This window comes from Chiroxiphia lanceolata, chromosome 9 (genome assembly GCF_009829145.1).
Source record: "Chiroxiphia lanceolata isolate bChiLan1 chromosome 9, bChiLan1.pri, whole genome shotgun sequence".
Lineage (NCBI taxonomy): Eukaryota > Metazoa > Chordata > Aves > Passeriformes > Pipridae > Chiroxiphia > Chiroxiphia lanceolata.
In genome coordinates, this window is record NC_045645.1 from 2,415,417 (window position 1) to 2,432,343 (window position 16,927).

A 16,927-nucleotide genomic window follows, 5' to 3' on the forward strand; every position below is an offset into this window, starting at 1 on the left:
AAAAGCAATCTTTCAGAGTCTTACCTCAGCTGTGGAAACAAAGGAGTCTGTTGATGCAATGCTCAATGTGTCTCGAAGGCAGAAATCATCTGTGTTATCCTTCACAGTAATGTCTGTGTTTTTATCTTTAAAATATAAAAAAAAAAACCAAACCATTTTTTAGATTCCATTTACATCTTGAAAGTGTGCTTCATGTATACTTTAACACAGTACTTCATCTGGAAGGTACAACATTAGAAGACTGTGAGAGTAAATTCTCTTTACAACCCACTAACACATATCAAGGTGACTGCATTTTTCTGCCTTTAAAGTGGACTTTCAAGTATCAGCCACAATGACCTGGGAGAAGAAAAAAAAACTTGCCCAGAGGTTTTCCCTTTTCCTTTATAGACTTCTGATGACCTATCTTATGATATTACTCTGATATATTAATCTAAACACTGTTAAGTTTTTAACTTGGCTGTGTTATGTAACAAATGCTCAATGCTTTAATCACCAAGAAATACTGTTATAAATAAAAGTCCATTAATAAAAAAAAAATCCTCAAATTTTAGCTTCACTGGAATTTGTTTCATTTTCTACTTTTCATGTCTTTTTTCACTTGCTGGTTCTTCAGAAGAGCAAGTGAAGTTTTTCATCTTCACTGTATCCTCTTTTCCCAAAAAGTTCTTTTATTGAAATAACACATCCAGAAGCATTTCCTATAGTGCTAGAATTCTTAAAGCCTTTAAAATAACTGACTTTTTTTTGCTTAAATTCATCTGCAATACGGTTTCTCTCAGGTCTCCTTTATTTTATTCTCAGATTTCAACTGTTGCACTTATTACTATTTTCACCATCCAGAAACACTTTCACAGAAGGATTAAATTCGTAAGCCAGTAAGTCAGACTTTGGCTTGATGTGCCCCACACTGCATTCCCAGTGGAGCAGATGCAGTTATTTTGGGTTACTTTACCTTCAGACATTACACATGTGTTGCTAAAAGTCTGTTTTATTTCCAAGAGTCAGCAGCAACCAGCTACCCAATGTCCTCCAGATCTGTTGCCATGGCAATTCTTCATTAAAAACACTATTACAGGGCAAAGTGGCCAAATGCCAATACACTGGAATGGTTTGCTCATCACTTGAAATGCTACAAATCCACATAACTTAACTATTACTTTGGTGGTTGTTATGGTTTTATTAGTCATGGACCTGGGCTGACAGCTCAAAACCTGCACATAACAATAAATATCTGTCTCTCAGACTAATCACTGAGGGGAAAAAATTATTAGAAGTTTGGACAAAGATTTTACTAGATTAAGCTAGGCAAATTGTAATCACAACTTCACCAATATTCATATGAAGTTTCTGATTTTTTCAGCTCATTCTTACTGGTTCTTTCTTTTGACCTCTTAAAAGCAACAGAAAAAGTACTGCAGCATCCAAGTTGGTTGAGAAACAATCACAAACTGGGATCTGAAATGCTGGAACAGAAAACCAAACTGTGGTTTGTAAAGCATTAGCCTGAGGTCCGTCAGAGCAGCTGGAGTAACATGGTGTTCCTTATTTCTCATAAATTTGCATTAATTCCCTTCTAATATTACATGAGATGATTTTCTAATACCACTTTTTCACATGAGCAGTTGCTGAATCTGCAGTTAACACTGTTAAATCCAGGGTAGCACAGGGATGTAGAGCCTGGAGGCAGATTTTTCCACTCTCCTATTTTCAACCTCTCCCTTTGGCTAAGTTGCTCCCCACACCAAATTTGTAATTAAAATAAAAGTTTCTACATGTCACAGTTATAAAATCCCTCTAGCACGTGGCTCAAGGGCAGTCCAAAGAAATGGTTTCCCTGATTCTGCCAGTCTGTAGGGAACACAGAGCACTTCCTTCTGGAGAAGAAAACAGGCACAAGCAGCAACACAAATGACAAACCCCTACAGGAGTAAAACACGGGCCATCCCTGCAAAGATCTGACTGGTGGCTCTGACGAAGATGCCAAGGTAAGGACAGCTCTGTGTACACAGAGTGCAGCTGTCAAGCGGTCTCATATATCAACTTACAATCCAGAAACACCTCCAGCACCCCCACAGGGAAGTCCCAACTGCAGCACAGGCTGAAGACTCAAAGCCTTTGGATACTGTGAGATAATTACTGTGCTCTTGCTGTTATATGTGGGTTTATAACTCAGTGACAAGGACATCTCCTCAGACTGACTCTGATGTATTTAACTCTGGGCTATGTGTGATTGATTACATATAAATGGGAATAATGCTGTTTAACTCAAATTTATTCTGTGTATAGAATTGGTGTAAATGAAGGAACCACAGCCCAGAACACCACAGCATCAGGGGTTCTTCTGCAGATCTTGCATTCAGCCTGTTGTAGATTACATGAAGCTCATAGAGAATAAAATTTTGAATACATCTATATTTGTGGAAAAATTCCTAATTCCAGGTGTTCCCTCACCGAGCCAGGATGTTTTTAACATCTCAGTTAGTTCAATACGGAATATCTGTGTTTTCACTCAAAATTCTCACTACTACAGAAAAAGGCACAAAATTTGCATGTCACGACAAAAAAAAGAGATTAAAAAAAGGTTGGCAATGCTGAGTGAAATAATACCTTTGGCAAGCAATATGTGCATACAAAGAAAACAGAACAGCCTTGCCAGCTATTCCTGGCTTTGTGGCCACCACCACCACCCTAACACCCCAAAATACCCCCAGCCAAGCAGGTGTTTATCAGTGCCCACACTATCATGAAAATTCCCTACGGAATTTCACTAGGGTGCAAATTAATTTGCAGCTAGAGTACATACCATGGAAGGACCAGGACACCATTCTTAGACACAAGAACACAAAAAAAGAGGCAGTGGCACAAAGAGACTCCTGGAATGAACAGCTGCAGGAGGAACCCACCCACCAGCGCATGCAACTGCTCACACACTCATCCCGAGTTCTTATGGATTCTAATACCTTCAGGAAAGGAATACCAGCAAGTATGTGAGCCTCAAATATAGTCTACTTATTTGAGAAGCCAAGGAGTTATTTTGGGTTCACTTATATTTGCAAAGAGGACGAAGTAGAGTTTCAGATGTGATGCTGACAGCAGTAATTACCATCAAGGCTCCTGGTTGTAGTGCCTGAAAATGCACATGTGGTTATAAAGTTAGACTAAGGGCATTAAAAAGTGGAAAAATAGGGAGGACTGCTAATGCCTGTGAAATTAATCCTAGCTTTACAAGGTTTTGCAAACGACTGTCTATTTAAAACTAAACAAGATAAAAAAAATCAAGCCAGAACCAAGCTATTTTCACATCAGTGTGAGCTAACCTAGAATATTTATCTGTCTTTGCTCTGGTAGGTTTGCATGGTAAGACAGAGCACAAAGCTAATGCTCTAAGCTCTCAGAGCAAAATCCGACCTCAGAGATGGAACTGCACACAAATTCACTTTTCAGCATTTAGTCAAGAAGCATTCACCTTCACATCATGTTTTGAAACTCTGAAGACTGGTCATGTGTTATCTTCCTGCCAGCCCTGAATGAAACATGGCTGGAGCTCACAAGTGAGTGTGGTGCTTACGTGCAGCATTTAAAAAAGGAAAGCACTTACTCACTGCAAAGAACTCCCTGGGATTTTAGTCCTGAGTGCCACCATTAAACAAAGCCACGGGTTCCTATTCCCACTTCAGTGGATAATCAGTGAATACACCAGGAGCAGGAAAGCAAGATGAGAAAGGAGGGACTTTACAGACTCCGAAGAGGAGAGAACCTCGCAAAGGAATCCACTTGTGAAAAGTCAGGGCACCCCGAGAGCAGGAGGGGCCCAGTGCTCTGTCAGGCCCCTTCCATGTGTGGCTTCATGCCCAGGGAAAGGAATGACAATACCCAAGTTCAGACAGCACAGAAGCACAAATCAACACAGCTCAGTTCCATGGGAATGTGTCACAGTCCTCCAGCAAGGCACAAGTGGCACAGTGGTTTGTCACCCCTGATGCTGAAACGTACCAAGGAGCTTTATTTACATTTATAAATAGTTATAGTTCTGAGAGTGCTGACTGAATATTCATTAAAATATCATTAGTCCAACCAAGTAGCTACTACAGTAGTACATGAAGTCTTACAGGATGCACCTAGAAAGCAGTGAATTTTCTGTCATGCCATATTTATAAAAAGAAAACAACCCCAACCTTCAAATGGAACCTTCTCATGACTAGGTCATGCAGCCACAGGTTAAAACTGGCAAGCCAAGAATGAAGCAGGGTATCCACAAAGACCATTCTGGGTTTAACAGCTACTGTTAAATTATGTGTTTAAATTCTCCAATAACACAAATATCTGGGATTAAGAAAGTGCCTATAGCTGGAGGCATCTCACCAGCTGCATAGAAACGAAGATGTTACTGACTTCAGTATGAAAACGTATTTCAGGTCAGGGTCTTTCAAAAATATCTAACCAAATCCTGTACTCTGCCAGTACAGCAGCATGTAGCAGGAGTTAAACATGTCTCAGGGTTCTTTGTTGGGACCACTCTGATGCAAACTGAGGTGAGAGATTCCTTCAAAAACCAAACCACTCCTCCCGTGCCCACCAAACCCCGAGAAGATGCTCCAGCCCGGCTGTCAGTGTGTGCTCACAACTCCAGGAGCCCCTGCTGGGAACTCACAGCTCCTGCTCACCAGTCTGTGACTGGGAACAGGCAATCAAAGCAGGGATCTCATGGAAAAACTGGGGAAAACGGAGCCTAGGACAGCACCAAGTCACCAGGATCTGCAATTCCACCTTCCTCCTACTCACAGGCCTTTTCCAAGGTAAGCTTTGGCTGAGCTGAGCCTTCAAATTACATCCTTAACCCAAAGCTCAGCAGCTTTCATGCAGGGAATGATCTTCTGGTTTTGTGTGTACAGAAGGCCAAATCTTACTTCTTTGGAAAAAGTTGACTCAACAGAGCTTTCCTAATTCCTTCCAAGTACAGCTATAGCATTCAAGGCCCACATAAAAGCCTTCCATTGGTAATACACTCACACAGATATAAAAAGGTCCATTTTCCAAGCCATCAGATGCTCATCTAATTATCATTATGCACAAACACGAGATGTTCTTCATTCACTGTGTGCTGTATTACTTTGATGCTATTCTTAAGACAAAAGTAGTCCAGCTGATTAAAAGCTGAATTAAAAGCACGTGTATAGATGACAGTAATACAGTCTTCATGAGCAGAGAATGCTTAAAAAGTTTAATAGTACAATCCATTAAGTTTACACACATAAGCAATAAAATGCACCTGAAAATGGAGATGTACTTGATCTGCAATATTTGTCATCTGGAAAAAGATGCAATTTGCCTAAAATAACCTTCAAGAGATTTGCCACATAATTTGGAAAGAAAGAATAGCAATTTCTGTGATGTTTATAACATTTTGGTTATTTTGAGATCTTCAAGACACTGACTTTGTCTATAAAGTTATATTATCTGCTGAGTACACATGTTAGATGGTATATAAAACAAAACAACGTGGTTACTGCTCCTATATTCTAAAATAGTAAAATCAAGTCCTTTTGGATGGTCTCATCTAGCAAAGGCAAACAGAGCACAAAATGCTTCTGCATAAGTAATCATTTTAGTCTCTCCACGTGAAAATCAAGTGTACCTAAAAAAGGGATGCAAGTACAATTTATTTCCTGTAATCTGTAGACACAGGCACATTACATTACAGAAGATTAGGAAATACAGAAGTATTAGGAAATATTAGAGAGGTTTAATATTCTGGAACAGTGATAAACCAAATGTTTCCTTCGAGATTTAAATCTGCTGAAGGATTTTTCCATAAATTCGATAACCGAGTTGGAATATTTTCCGACAGTTGCAATTTTTCTTTTTTTAAGCAAAGAAATTATCAAAAGGATAAAAATACTTTATTATAAAGAACATGACCTGTGAAAGCTGTCCCTGAGTCATTGTAGCATGCTTTATCAGAAAACCAAGACCTCAAAATAGAAAGACCTCTCACCACGAGGAACTCTGCACTCCTAAGGAAGAGTAAACACACGTGGTGCCAGATTGCTGAAATCTGAATTTTAAGAGGATAAAGCAGCACCTAACGTGTATTTTATAACCTGAATTAACACATGACACGTGCAGACAGCTGAGAAATCAGCTTAATGAACACAAACTAATGTATGCATGTGGTCACTTCTCTGTTTTACCACAGACACATGATCCTGGAACAGATTTGAGAGGTGTAACTTGTGTAAACTACACGTCACTTCTCGGTCCCTCCCTGTCACACAGCTTTTCATTGCTTCAAAAATGTCAACTCTGATTATCCATAACTGCACATTATAAGGTTCTACATTTACACAGGGTTACAGTTTTCTACAGCTGCTTTTCTTTACCTCAAATCAGTGGATCTTCCCTGATTTTAAGGTTTAAATCCCTCTTTTTTATAAGAAATCTTTGTTTCTGACGACCCTTCTAGACATTTTCATGTCTAATAGTTTAGGCAACAGTTTCTGTACTTGTATTTGAGTCGAGAGATAAGATCTGGCAGCCAAGCAGAGTTTGCTCAGCTGTGCAATCCTGTTCAGATGGATGTGCAACACGAAGCTGTCGCTGTTTCCTCTTCACAGGGGTCCTCCATTCTCCTGTGGTTCACAAAGCATCCCAGCAAAGTTTAGTCTGAATTCCAGCCCTGCTGATTTCAAAGCTGAGACTGTCCACGAGGGATTTACAGCAGAGCAGTGTGGAACCTGCCAGGTACCTCAGTCATCAGCTTTGAATGTCCCTGCCTTTTCTCAGTTCTTCACATCCTAAACCCAAGTGTGAACCTGCTGCTATTTTTGCACAGACACTTTCTAGTGCCAATGGAATGGTCTGTTCAAGCCCATTCAGTGGGCTTCTATCTTAACTCAGATTCAAAGCAGATCCAAAATGCAATGTCATATTTACAGGAGGAGAAGGAAGTACAAGGTTTACTTTCAGGCTTTACTCATCTGGAATTAGTATCTTTAGTACCCTTCCTATGCCAGAGGCCTCCATAAGCAGGTTAGGCAGAAAAGTCTTCTCACCAAACAGGGAGGAGTCTCAAAAGTAAATTCATTTATCTCTTTGTCCTCAGTTCCTCTAAGTCAGGGGGTACTTAAAAGCAGGATGTTTACACCAGTGCATTCCTAGCAGTGTCCCTGCCTTCTTTTCAAGGCAATTCACTGCCACCTTCTTGGCTTTCCCACCATGCCTTTCCTCACAGAAGAGCAGATATAAGCACATGGAGAGATGAAAAAGGGCAAGAATAACCAGCAACTGTTGCTCAGCTCCTGAAACTTGTAATTCTAATTATTTTTTTTTTTCAAATTAGTTTCCTAATTCATTATACAAAAAAAGGAAAGAATAAACAGTTTAGTATTCCAGCATAAACACTACTTTGCTGGACACAGCACAAGGCTATGGGAACATCCAGCATGTATCTTGTCAAAGTAAGATTTTAAACACAAGATTTCTGGGAAGATTTTTCTTTAGCCAGAAAATCATGCTGTAGGGATGATGATACTTCAAAGCACATGAGACAGATTGACAAAAGGAGCCCACATAATCAGTTGTTCTTCCATTAAAAGAGAAGTATTCTGTCCAGCAGTTGGTAATTCCACTCACATGTATGAAGGCAGTATCAGAAAAAAAAATGATACCTTCTATCCCCAGAATTAACAGACAGAAAGAACAAATTATTTAACTGGTGACCTGCAGTAAATAAACATCAAAAGATAGAGACAGACATGTTTTGGGCTAACATTAGGATTCTGTATTGAGAATGGAGTGTATTTGACACAGGCAAACTCTGCAGGGACAGCACAATAACCTCAGTCTCCAGTGGAATTCCAGGGCAGAACTGTTGAGCAGGATACTGCAGACTCCAGTGACACTGCTCAGGAATGTGAGCAGCTCCTGCAAACCCAGCTGCACACAGCACCCAGGGTAAGAACCTAAATTAGCAAGACATATGCTTAACTTTAAACAGTGAGACTTAAAGAATATCTTAAGTGCCCCACTGCTTGGGGCCTGCCTGCATTCCATTTGCCCCCAAAAGGAGGGAAGAATGGGATAAGAATCCTGAAACAGTTGTACTGAATGAAGAGTTCCTCTGGACCTTTAGTTTACTAAATAAAATCAATTACCAAACAAATTAAAAAAACCAAACAAATTAAGAACACTGTAAGGTTGCTAAATGCATTAGTAAGGACATTAATACTTGAATCATAATGCAAGTGATGATTAGTGCAACCTGACCCTGGGAGATCCTAAAATATAGATATTCTTTACTCAAGTTTTGCTTTGTTTTACCTTTCCCTGGTTTACTACAGACAACTAATACAACTTTAACTACACCTCTTTGAGTAGCTGCTAATGGGTGCCAAGCTGTCTGCAAATATGCACCCGGTTACCTTTAAATACTCCCAGCATATCTGCATGTAGAACAAGGGCAGCTTTAAATAGCAGAGCAGAGAATAAAGCCTGGTGTGATCGACATGTGCTCTTGAACCAGCCACACTACAGCACTTTGCTCCAAACAGGGTTATTAGGTAAGGTGGGCCATGTGCACACACCAGATATCCCACAAAGAATTAGACAATTTACAGCAATTTGTTAAAAAAAAAAAATCTTTAGCTTGAGCCATCAAAAAAAAAAAAAGTTTTTTTTTCTATCAGTTTTAGCAATCAACTGCACAAATACATGCAGGAGAAAAAAACGACACATAAATAATAAATTTTACTCCCTCCATTGTTACTATTCACAGAACCTTTTGCTATAACTTTCCACAAAAACAGCTTTACTCCCACGTACAGTTTTAACTTTGAAACATTTCAAGCTGAAACAAGTAAGAAAATTCTAAGATATTAAGAGGACTTCAGGAACGAAATGCTTACACGAGCTACTTGAGCCTCCCAGCTACAGGATAAACAATGAAAAAAACCAGCCCCAAACGATTTGCTTGGTAAATAAATGTGTAGAGCTGTAATGATGGGGTATGGCCAGTGCTAAACAACAAGGCCAAAAATGTTGCAGACAAGCCTCTCTTAAAGGCAGACTGCAATGCAAGGAGAAATTTTTTAGCAGAAGTTCTAAAACACGAATTGGCCCTATGGGCCAAAACATGTTCTAGATCATCAGTTTATGTAACCTCACACTGCCATACTCCAGCCAGAAAAATAAACACTTATCCTGCCCTCACTCCTTGCCATCTGTCTGGTAGGATTTTTCCTGCCTCTCCAGCAGTTATACTCACAATGTATATAAACACATAAAAGTCAAGTGTATGTACATCCTTTTTTAGTAAGAAAAACAATCTGTAAACTATAACTTGTTAAGAATGCATCACAAGAATATGCAAAAGGAGAAATAAAAAAAGCAGCTTCCTGCCTTTAGAAGCCTGTTTCCACTTATCTAATAAATCACTTTTCAAAATGCAGGCGAGTGGTTATTAAATCAAGCCCTGACACATGGAGAAAATGATCACACTCCTTCACACAAAAAGAAGGTAAATATGTATTTTTTTTAACAGGTTTTAAAAAATGGAGAAGATACTGGCCAGAGCTAAGCACTAGAATGAATGGCCAACAAAAAAAGATGCAGAAAGAACACTCAAAATACACGTTTTTAAAGTAGTGTTAGTCAGATGTGCTGTGGGGAGAGTGATAAACACATGGATAACCAGTCCTACCTGAGTACTACTGTGGGGCACCACCTGCATAAACTGCTGTACAAATGTTCCTTATTCATGAGAGGAACTGGACCAGCTTTTTCATATTTACCCCTTTTTATCAGGGATTTAAAATGGATGGCCAGAGAGAAAGGAAGAAGAGGGAGAAAGTAATTACGAGTTTTCCCAGGTAACTCCAGAACCAGGAAGTTCCTAATAAAAGAGACAATTGCAGCTGCTCATTCTCAGGAATGAGCAGAAACAGTTGAGACACTTCTTGTGTTGGGAGGACTGAGCAGGGAAGCACAGGAACAGCCAACCTAACAAAGTCTGGGAAATAAAATCATCTAGATGGATTGGGGCTCAATTATAAGCAGCTTTTAGAGATAAAAGGAGGAGCAGCTCCTGTTTCATTTGAAAGGAAACTCTTGAGGGAGAGATGCTGATTAAGGGAGAGGAATAATCCAGTCAGAAAAACGAACAAAGCTGGTTTTTATAAGTGACAGTTAAGTCCATGTCAGGGAAGCCAATTTTAAATGGACAGGGCAAGACAAAACATGGCAGGAGTCAAGAAGTGAGAGAGACAAGGGCTTAGACAGGAGTTTTGGTGTGGACAGAAAGAAGACAGGTCTCAGGGGTGCCATTTAAGGAAAAGCAAGGAGGTGTATAAATAGCCTGCACAGTTGGATCTAATGGCAAAGCTGGGGGGCAAATGGTGACAAAGGTCCTCAAAAACCAGAGACAGACTTTGTGATCTCAGGGGAAGTGTTTCTGTAAATCCCTATCCACACCAACCTCCAGGCTGAGTGACCACAGTGAGTGACCCTGAGCTCTCCAGTGGACAGCAAAACAGATCATCTTGAGCCACTGCTGAAAAGGTTTTAGCTTAAGACAAAACACAAACATACATTCCAGGTTATCAAATACCAACACACAGAGATACATATATTATGAACACTAATATTTTTCAGCACCATTAACTTCACTGCATGTCCATGCAAAGCTACTTTGCATTTTTTAGTAGAGTACTGCCAAAATTAGGAGTATCACTGAAAAAGCCAAGCATCATAATCTTTTCATAGACACCAGGTTTGCAGAAATATTTTTGCTTACAGTTCTAGAGTTGAATTTTTAACTACCCATCTTATTCTACTATCCAACATGATGCCTAGGTGCCTTCTGATAAAGAATTTTGCAGAAGGCAATTTAAGTGTTATTAATATTGGACAACATGCCTTTAAAGGAAAGTTTTAAATATTATTGCTTAGGGAAGACATACTATCCAATTCAAACATCTGCACTTTGAGTATTTGAGTATACTTTGAGTCTACTCTGTTGTGAGTCAGAAATAAGGAGTTGCATCAATAAGTTGCAATATGAGAGACCTCCTGATTTCATCAGTTATTGAACTTCAACAAACTGCAATAGCTAAAAGTTATGTTAAAAATTGACATTAATTTTTTAAAAATAGGATTGGAATAACTTTTCTGGGCTTTTCTTCAGACTTAGCTAGTAATGCTTTCTTTCCTTTATATGAGCATTTCAGGGGATTTATATATTTCCACACCCCAAAAAAAGAAAAAGCTGCTGTTTTCTTTTGTTGCCATTTCAATTCTGTTCCAGCCATTAGAAAAATGTTTAGTCCTTCTCCAAGAAAGTAAGAAATCATTTAATGTAAATTTATCTTCAAGGAGCACAAACCAAACAGAAGGTTTCAAACTATCATAAGAAGTTTCACAACTTTGAAATTATTTTATAGTTTGTGCTAGGAGAGCTCACCTAAGTGAATTATTATTACAAATTGCTCATCTCCTCGTTGGAGACTGAGAATTACAAACAGAAACATTTCTTGTGCATAATCAAATAAAACGTAAAACACTCAAGCTAAAATTTTTCCAGTAACATTTTTGAGGCAGGAAGGAAAATACAGGCTTCTAATTATTAATCCAGGGACAGTAAAATATCAGAGAAGTCAAGGTTAATAAAATACATAAAAACGAGCTTTCAGCAGCTTCACTGATTTTTGGGGTTTTTAAGAGCAGCTGGAGAAAAGGTTCCTAACATGTAAATCAGTTCTCCAAACAGTTTTGTCAGTAGGTTAAAGGCTGTGCTTATTCTCTCCAAAATGCCAGACATATCTTGGAGTGTGAGAAGAAAATTAAAAAAAGAAACAGACAAACCTTTCAACGAAACCATCCGACAACACAGACCTTTGTGAGAGGTTTCACTGCAGCAGCTCAAACACTTCATTTGTCTGAAACTGCAGAACTGATACACAACAAAAAGCAAATATTTTAAAAATTCAAAGGTATGCATCGATTACTTTTTGATATGGCCAAAAAGTTTGAGGGCCGGTGCACACAAGTCACCGTTAGTTCGAGTTCCTTTGTAGAGCAGAAATCAAAATAATAATATGAAGTATTAGGAATTTAGTAGTGACAAGGAGCCCCACAATTTGAGAATTTTCCCCTCTGACCTGCAATTCTGCTCGTAAGTAAAGCTATTGTTTCTCTCCCAGCTCTTTACATTCCTCCCAAGTTAGCTCGACTAACATCTCAAGTCTGCTAGAAAAGAAAAAAAAAATAATAAAAAAAAAAGAGAACTTTCTTCAAGGACAGACTACAGAAAGTGCTGGAAGCTTTTAACCCTCTACCCCTTTACATTCATCACTCAGAAATAACAAGAAGAATATTTTGTTTCCCAGTTTTCTGCCAATTGCCTCCTTTCTGGCTCATGCCTGCCTCAAGAAAAAGTGTTTATAGGCTTCCCACGCTGCTTCCCAGCACTAAGAGGAACAGCAGAAAAACAACCCCTGTTTAGCCTTACCTACTTCTCTAAATTTCATGTCCAGAGCTATTTTTTTCTATGGAAATCCTCTTTTATCTTGCTGGTTTGTATGATAATTCTGAAAGTCCAGTGGAGAATGTAACAACAGTGAGCATAATGGCATTCCATTATTTCACCTATTTAAAATGCAGCTCTTTTCCAGGGCCTGTATTAATCATTTATAACTCAACAACAGCTTGCAGATTTGAAAATTATTATGTGCAATCATTTTTATTATTATATGAATGGAATTCTATCCCAGGGATAAAATGTATTTATTTATATCTTCTGCACTGCTAAAAGTTGAATATTTAGAAATATCTGAATATTCTATAATGTCAGAACTACCTGTTGTGGCAAGGATGAGAAGAAAACCACTTCAGACCACATCAGGAAAGCCAGTGGTTGCAGTGAAAAGCTCTTGTTTTCCAGCAGGCTCCCAGGTAACCCATTCCTGACTCTCCCACGTGGCACATTTCCAGAGTCTCCTCCAGAGACTGAATTCTGCTTCTCAAAGCTGGTTGGCAAATTGTTTATCAGGCACAACCAATTTCCAACAGTCAGTGGGATTAGAAAATGAAAAGCAAGCCTGTGGCATGACTGATCAATGGCAGCACTGAGATCTTAATTTGACTGGGAAGAAATAATGATCTGAGAAGAATAAAACACTTAAAGGTTTAGAGAGGGAGCAGCATCTGTGACCAGCAGACAAGGAGGGGAGAGAGAGGGAACAGGAGTTCCAAAAGTTTGATAGAAAACTTTACAGAGAAAGCAGAAAGTGAGGAATTGGTAGAAATTTTTACCTTTATACGTCTCCTTCCTGACCAAATTTGGAGTCGGTTCTAACCCAAACAAGAATAAGTGCTAGTCAGACATTTCTGTAGCACTTGATAGCATTTGTCCAACCGCCAGAGCCCTGTCTGCAGCTGGGGGGAATCACAGGCACTTCAGAGAGAGAAGATGGAAGACAAATGCACAAACTCCAGCTAACCTTGTGTATCAGAAGGAAAAACAAAGCAAAGCATTTTCTGGTTACTGTTGTGGGTCAACAGTTGAAACCCTGAAGCACAAGAGCTGGTTATGCTGATGACAAGCTGCAAGTGTTATTATGGAAGGGTTTGGGTTGGAAAGGACCTTAAACATCATCTTGTTCCAACTCCTTGCCATGGACAGGGACACGCTCCACCAGACCAGACTGCTCAGAGCCCCATCCAACCTGGCCTTGAACACATCCAGGGATGAGCCTTGGATCTTCCTCTCACAGAAGAATGAAAACATCCCTCAAAACAGCATTAAAAAAATTGATCTTATTCTCAACACACTTCAGATGCAAGATACTTCAGAACTTAACTTGGTTCCCCCGAACAACTAGAAATTTGATCTGGTTCTGACTTTGACAAGGCCTACAAATCCCCCAGCACCACATACCTTCCCCATATGTAAGCAGCTATTCAGAACAAGTCAGTCACCTCTCAATATCTGCTTCATTAAGGAGCTGACATACCCAACTTAAATCACACATTAGCTTGTTTTTCCAAAACAGATAAATCTCATGGCTTGTTTTGAGCTGTCTAGTATCTCCACATCTCCTGAGACATGAAAAACAGAACTGGACACAGTACTCTAACCCCATACAAAATCCAGATTGCAGCTCTGCCTCTATGCTGGTGCCACCCTTTTCCCATAGCCAAAGACCAGCAATGGTCTTTTTTCTACAGCAACATGCCAAGAACTTATACTGATTGTGATGCATAATTTTCCTAATACATTCCAAGAACGTTTCCTCATGATTTTTCTTTTAAAATCTCTCATTTATATGTACAATCCATACTTGCTTGGATTCAATGTAATTTGTTAGATGGCAACCATTTAAACAGCTAATTCAGATCTTACTAACCTCTGTTCTTCATTAATCCAATGCTTTTAATGCCCTAAATTATAGATTTTAATCAACTTCCAGCTCTACAAATGATTTTATAATCAACTACACAGTGGTTAAAATTACAGCATTTTTCCCTTAAAGCAGACAGAAGTATAAATAAATGTTCATGTCACTGAGATAACTATTATCATCTAATTTATGCTGTATCAATTCACCAAACTGCAGAGCTGTCAAAAACCTACAGTCCAAAAAACCTACCTACTATGAAACAGTATCAACTGGCACTAAATATTTGTCTGGGTGCAAATTAGCTATTTCACAGGCATGAAGAGCTGGAGTTTGGGAGTTGTTTGGTCCTTTTTCAAGACTTGGAATTTCCCAATCATTTGGAACATTCTCACTTTCCAAGATTACTGAATAGTAAGTGAGAGATTAGGGTGCTCTCTTTACGTAGCTTCTTTAAGAAGTTTTAGGTGTAAATTCTGCCTCTTTTGCCACAAATGATATTCAATTCCTACAGAGCACAGGACCCTTTGTTTATGATCCTGTTCAGAACTGTGGTTTGCATTTTACAGTAGAGTATTATTCTTATTCTTAGTGTAAAGAATGCTGTACTACATTTCTTTTGACCACTGGGATTCCATAATTTTCCTGGACTTGCTTATTCTTGTGACTCTTGAACCCCTCCATTCCTGTTGTTGTTAACAATATCAAATATTGGGCAAAAATCTTCCAAGCACCACAGCACTTGGAGGCAGATGATGTCCTGCTGTTTTCTAGAACATTCTGGAAAAGTGCAGCATTCTTTGATACATTACTTGCTGTTGAAGACACAAATTCAGGATAACGAAGAGAAGCCCCAAATCCTGAACACAGAAAATGATATTCACTGAACCACTTCCTTACTTGTTTTCCTCACTCAGCTGGGCTAGCACAATAAAATTCATGATAAAGTAACAGACACCTACTCAAGAAATCACAAATTATTCCTATGAAGAACATTTGAAAGGAATGAAATTCTCACAGCATTCTTGGCAAACAAGAATCCAGTCATCCCATCTACAAAATTAAACTATTAATTCAAAATACTTGCAAAGTAACCAAGCAAAACAATAACTAAACACATGAAGCATCACGTCGAGTCCTTTGAATACCATTTTATTGATTTTGTTTGAGGACAGAAATTCTAAAATGCAACATTCAAATGGTTTTCTGCTTTAAGGATTACATGTACAGGTGCATGGAAGTATGTCAGAAAGCCAGCTCTGACCCAAATTTAATTCCCACCTTGCTCAGAGGTGTTTTCAGTGGATGCAGGAGGGCTAAGACAGGACAGTGCTGCCACCTCGTGCCAGCCCAGCTGAACCCAACAAACAACCCTGACAAACTGACCCCTGAACATGTTCTGCCCTTAAAGTCTGACAGTTGAGACCAGATGCTTCATCTTTCATTATAAAAGAGCACAACGGTATCGGTCTTGAACAACTCCTAAACCCAATTCTTTAAATAAAAATAATCAAACTATCACTACTTAATCAGCATGTCTGGCAGCAACTGCTTGTTTTGTTTGCTATTCCAACAGTTTAGTCACTCACAACTGTGATAATTTTCAGTCACCAGGGATAAGAGCTTTGATAACGATTATTAAGCTCAGATTAAGTCTTTCTGCTTTGTTCTTCGTTTTCAGCTAAAAAAAAAAATTATGGCAAACCATACACAGTTTGACAGTTCAACAGATGCATGAAACTTCTACAACACCCATGCTTTAAAAGGGTGATATGATCTTACTGGATAAATATTTAAACACAGACAAGCTACAAAGGAAAAAACTTTCAATCCACTGTTATCTAAAATACAGGCACTTCATCAAACACTACAGAATAATGGAAAGAACACGATTTTTTTTTTCCTGTTGACTTACTGATAAATATAATTCTGCTCAGTGGATATTTCAGTTCCACCTCCCCACCAAGAGCCATCATTAGAAGCAAAAAAAGATGTAAAATAGCAGAACTCACCAACATCATTAGCTAGAGCAGCAGGATCAGAGACCCCAAGGGTGGCCTCAAACTCCTCCTGAAGACGATAAGCTCTTTGAAGAAGAGATTCAAGCTTATGAATGAATTCAGCACTGATGATATCCTGCAAGGAGACAGACATTAGAAGATTTTCTACTTGTTTACAGCCTGTAAGATTCCTTTGTAAAGTCTAAGGATATTAAGCCTTCAAAGAGCAAAGCCTGCCACATTAATTCCCTACAAACAGCACAGGAACAGTCAGATGAACACTTCAGCTTCCAAAGTATACACACTTTACTGAACACACATGTATTTTATTTAGAGTAATAAAAATCAAATCTGAATTTTAAAATACTTTTAAATTACCTGTGATGTTTACTGCACTAGAAATGAAAGCCACGTGTGTCTGTTTATTTCAAAATATTTTTAGCATTCAGTTGATAGGAATGGAGGAAAACAGTTCAGGCACCTTATTTGTGAATATTCACAAACTGATCATCTTTCCTGAGACCTGTCTTTGCT

General features: G+C 38.8%; 1 protein-coding gene across 4 annotated transcripts in view; it reads right to left on the bottom strand.

Annotated features, from left to right (window-relative positions):
• The window catches only part of MIGA1 (mitoguardin 1), a 35,062-nt gene that overhangs the window by 12,776 nt on the left and 5,359 nt on the right, over positions 1–16,927 (bottom strand). For all 4 annotated transcript variants that reach the window (XM_032696054.1, XM_032696055.1, XM_032696056.1 and 1 more), the window contains exons 7-8: positions 16,406–16,529; positions 25–125 (exon numbers count right to left, since the gene is read on the bottom strand). In XM_032696054.1, coding sequence (XP_032551945.1) covers positions 25–125; positions 16,406–16,529 — 225 coding nt within the window. The remainder of the gene's footprint in view (positions 1–24; positions 126–16,405; positions 16,530–16,927) is intronic.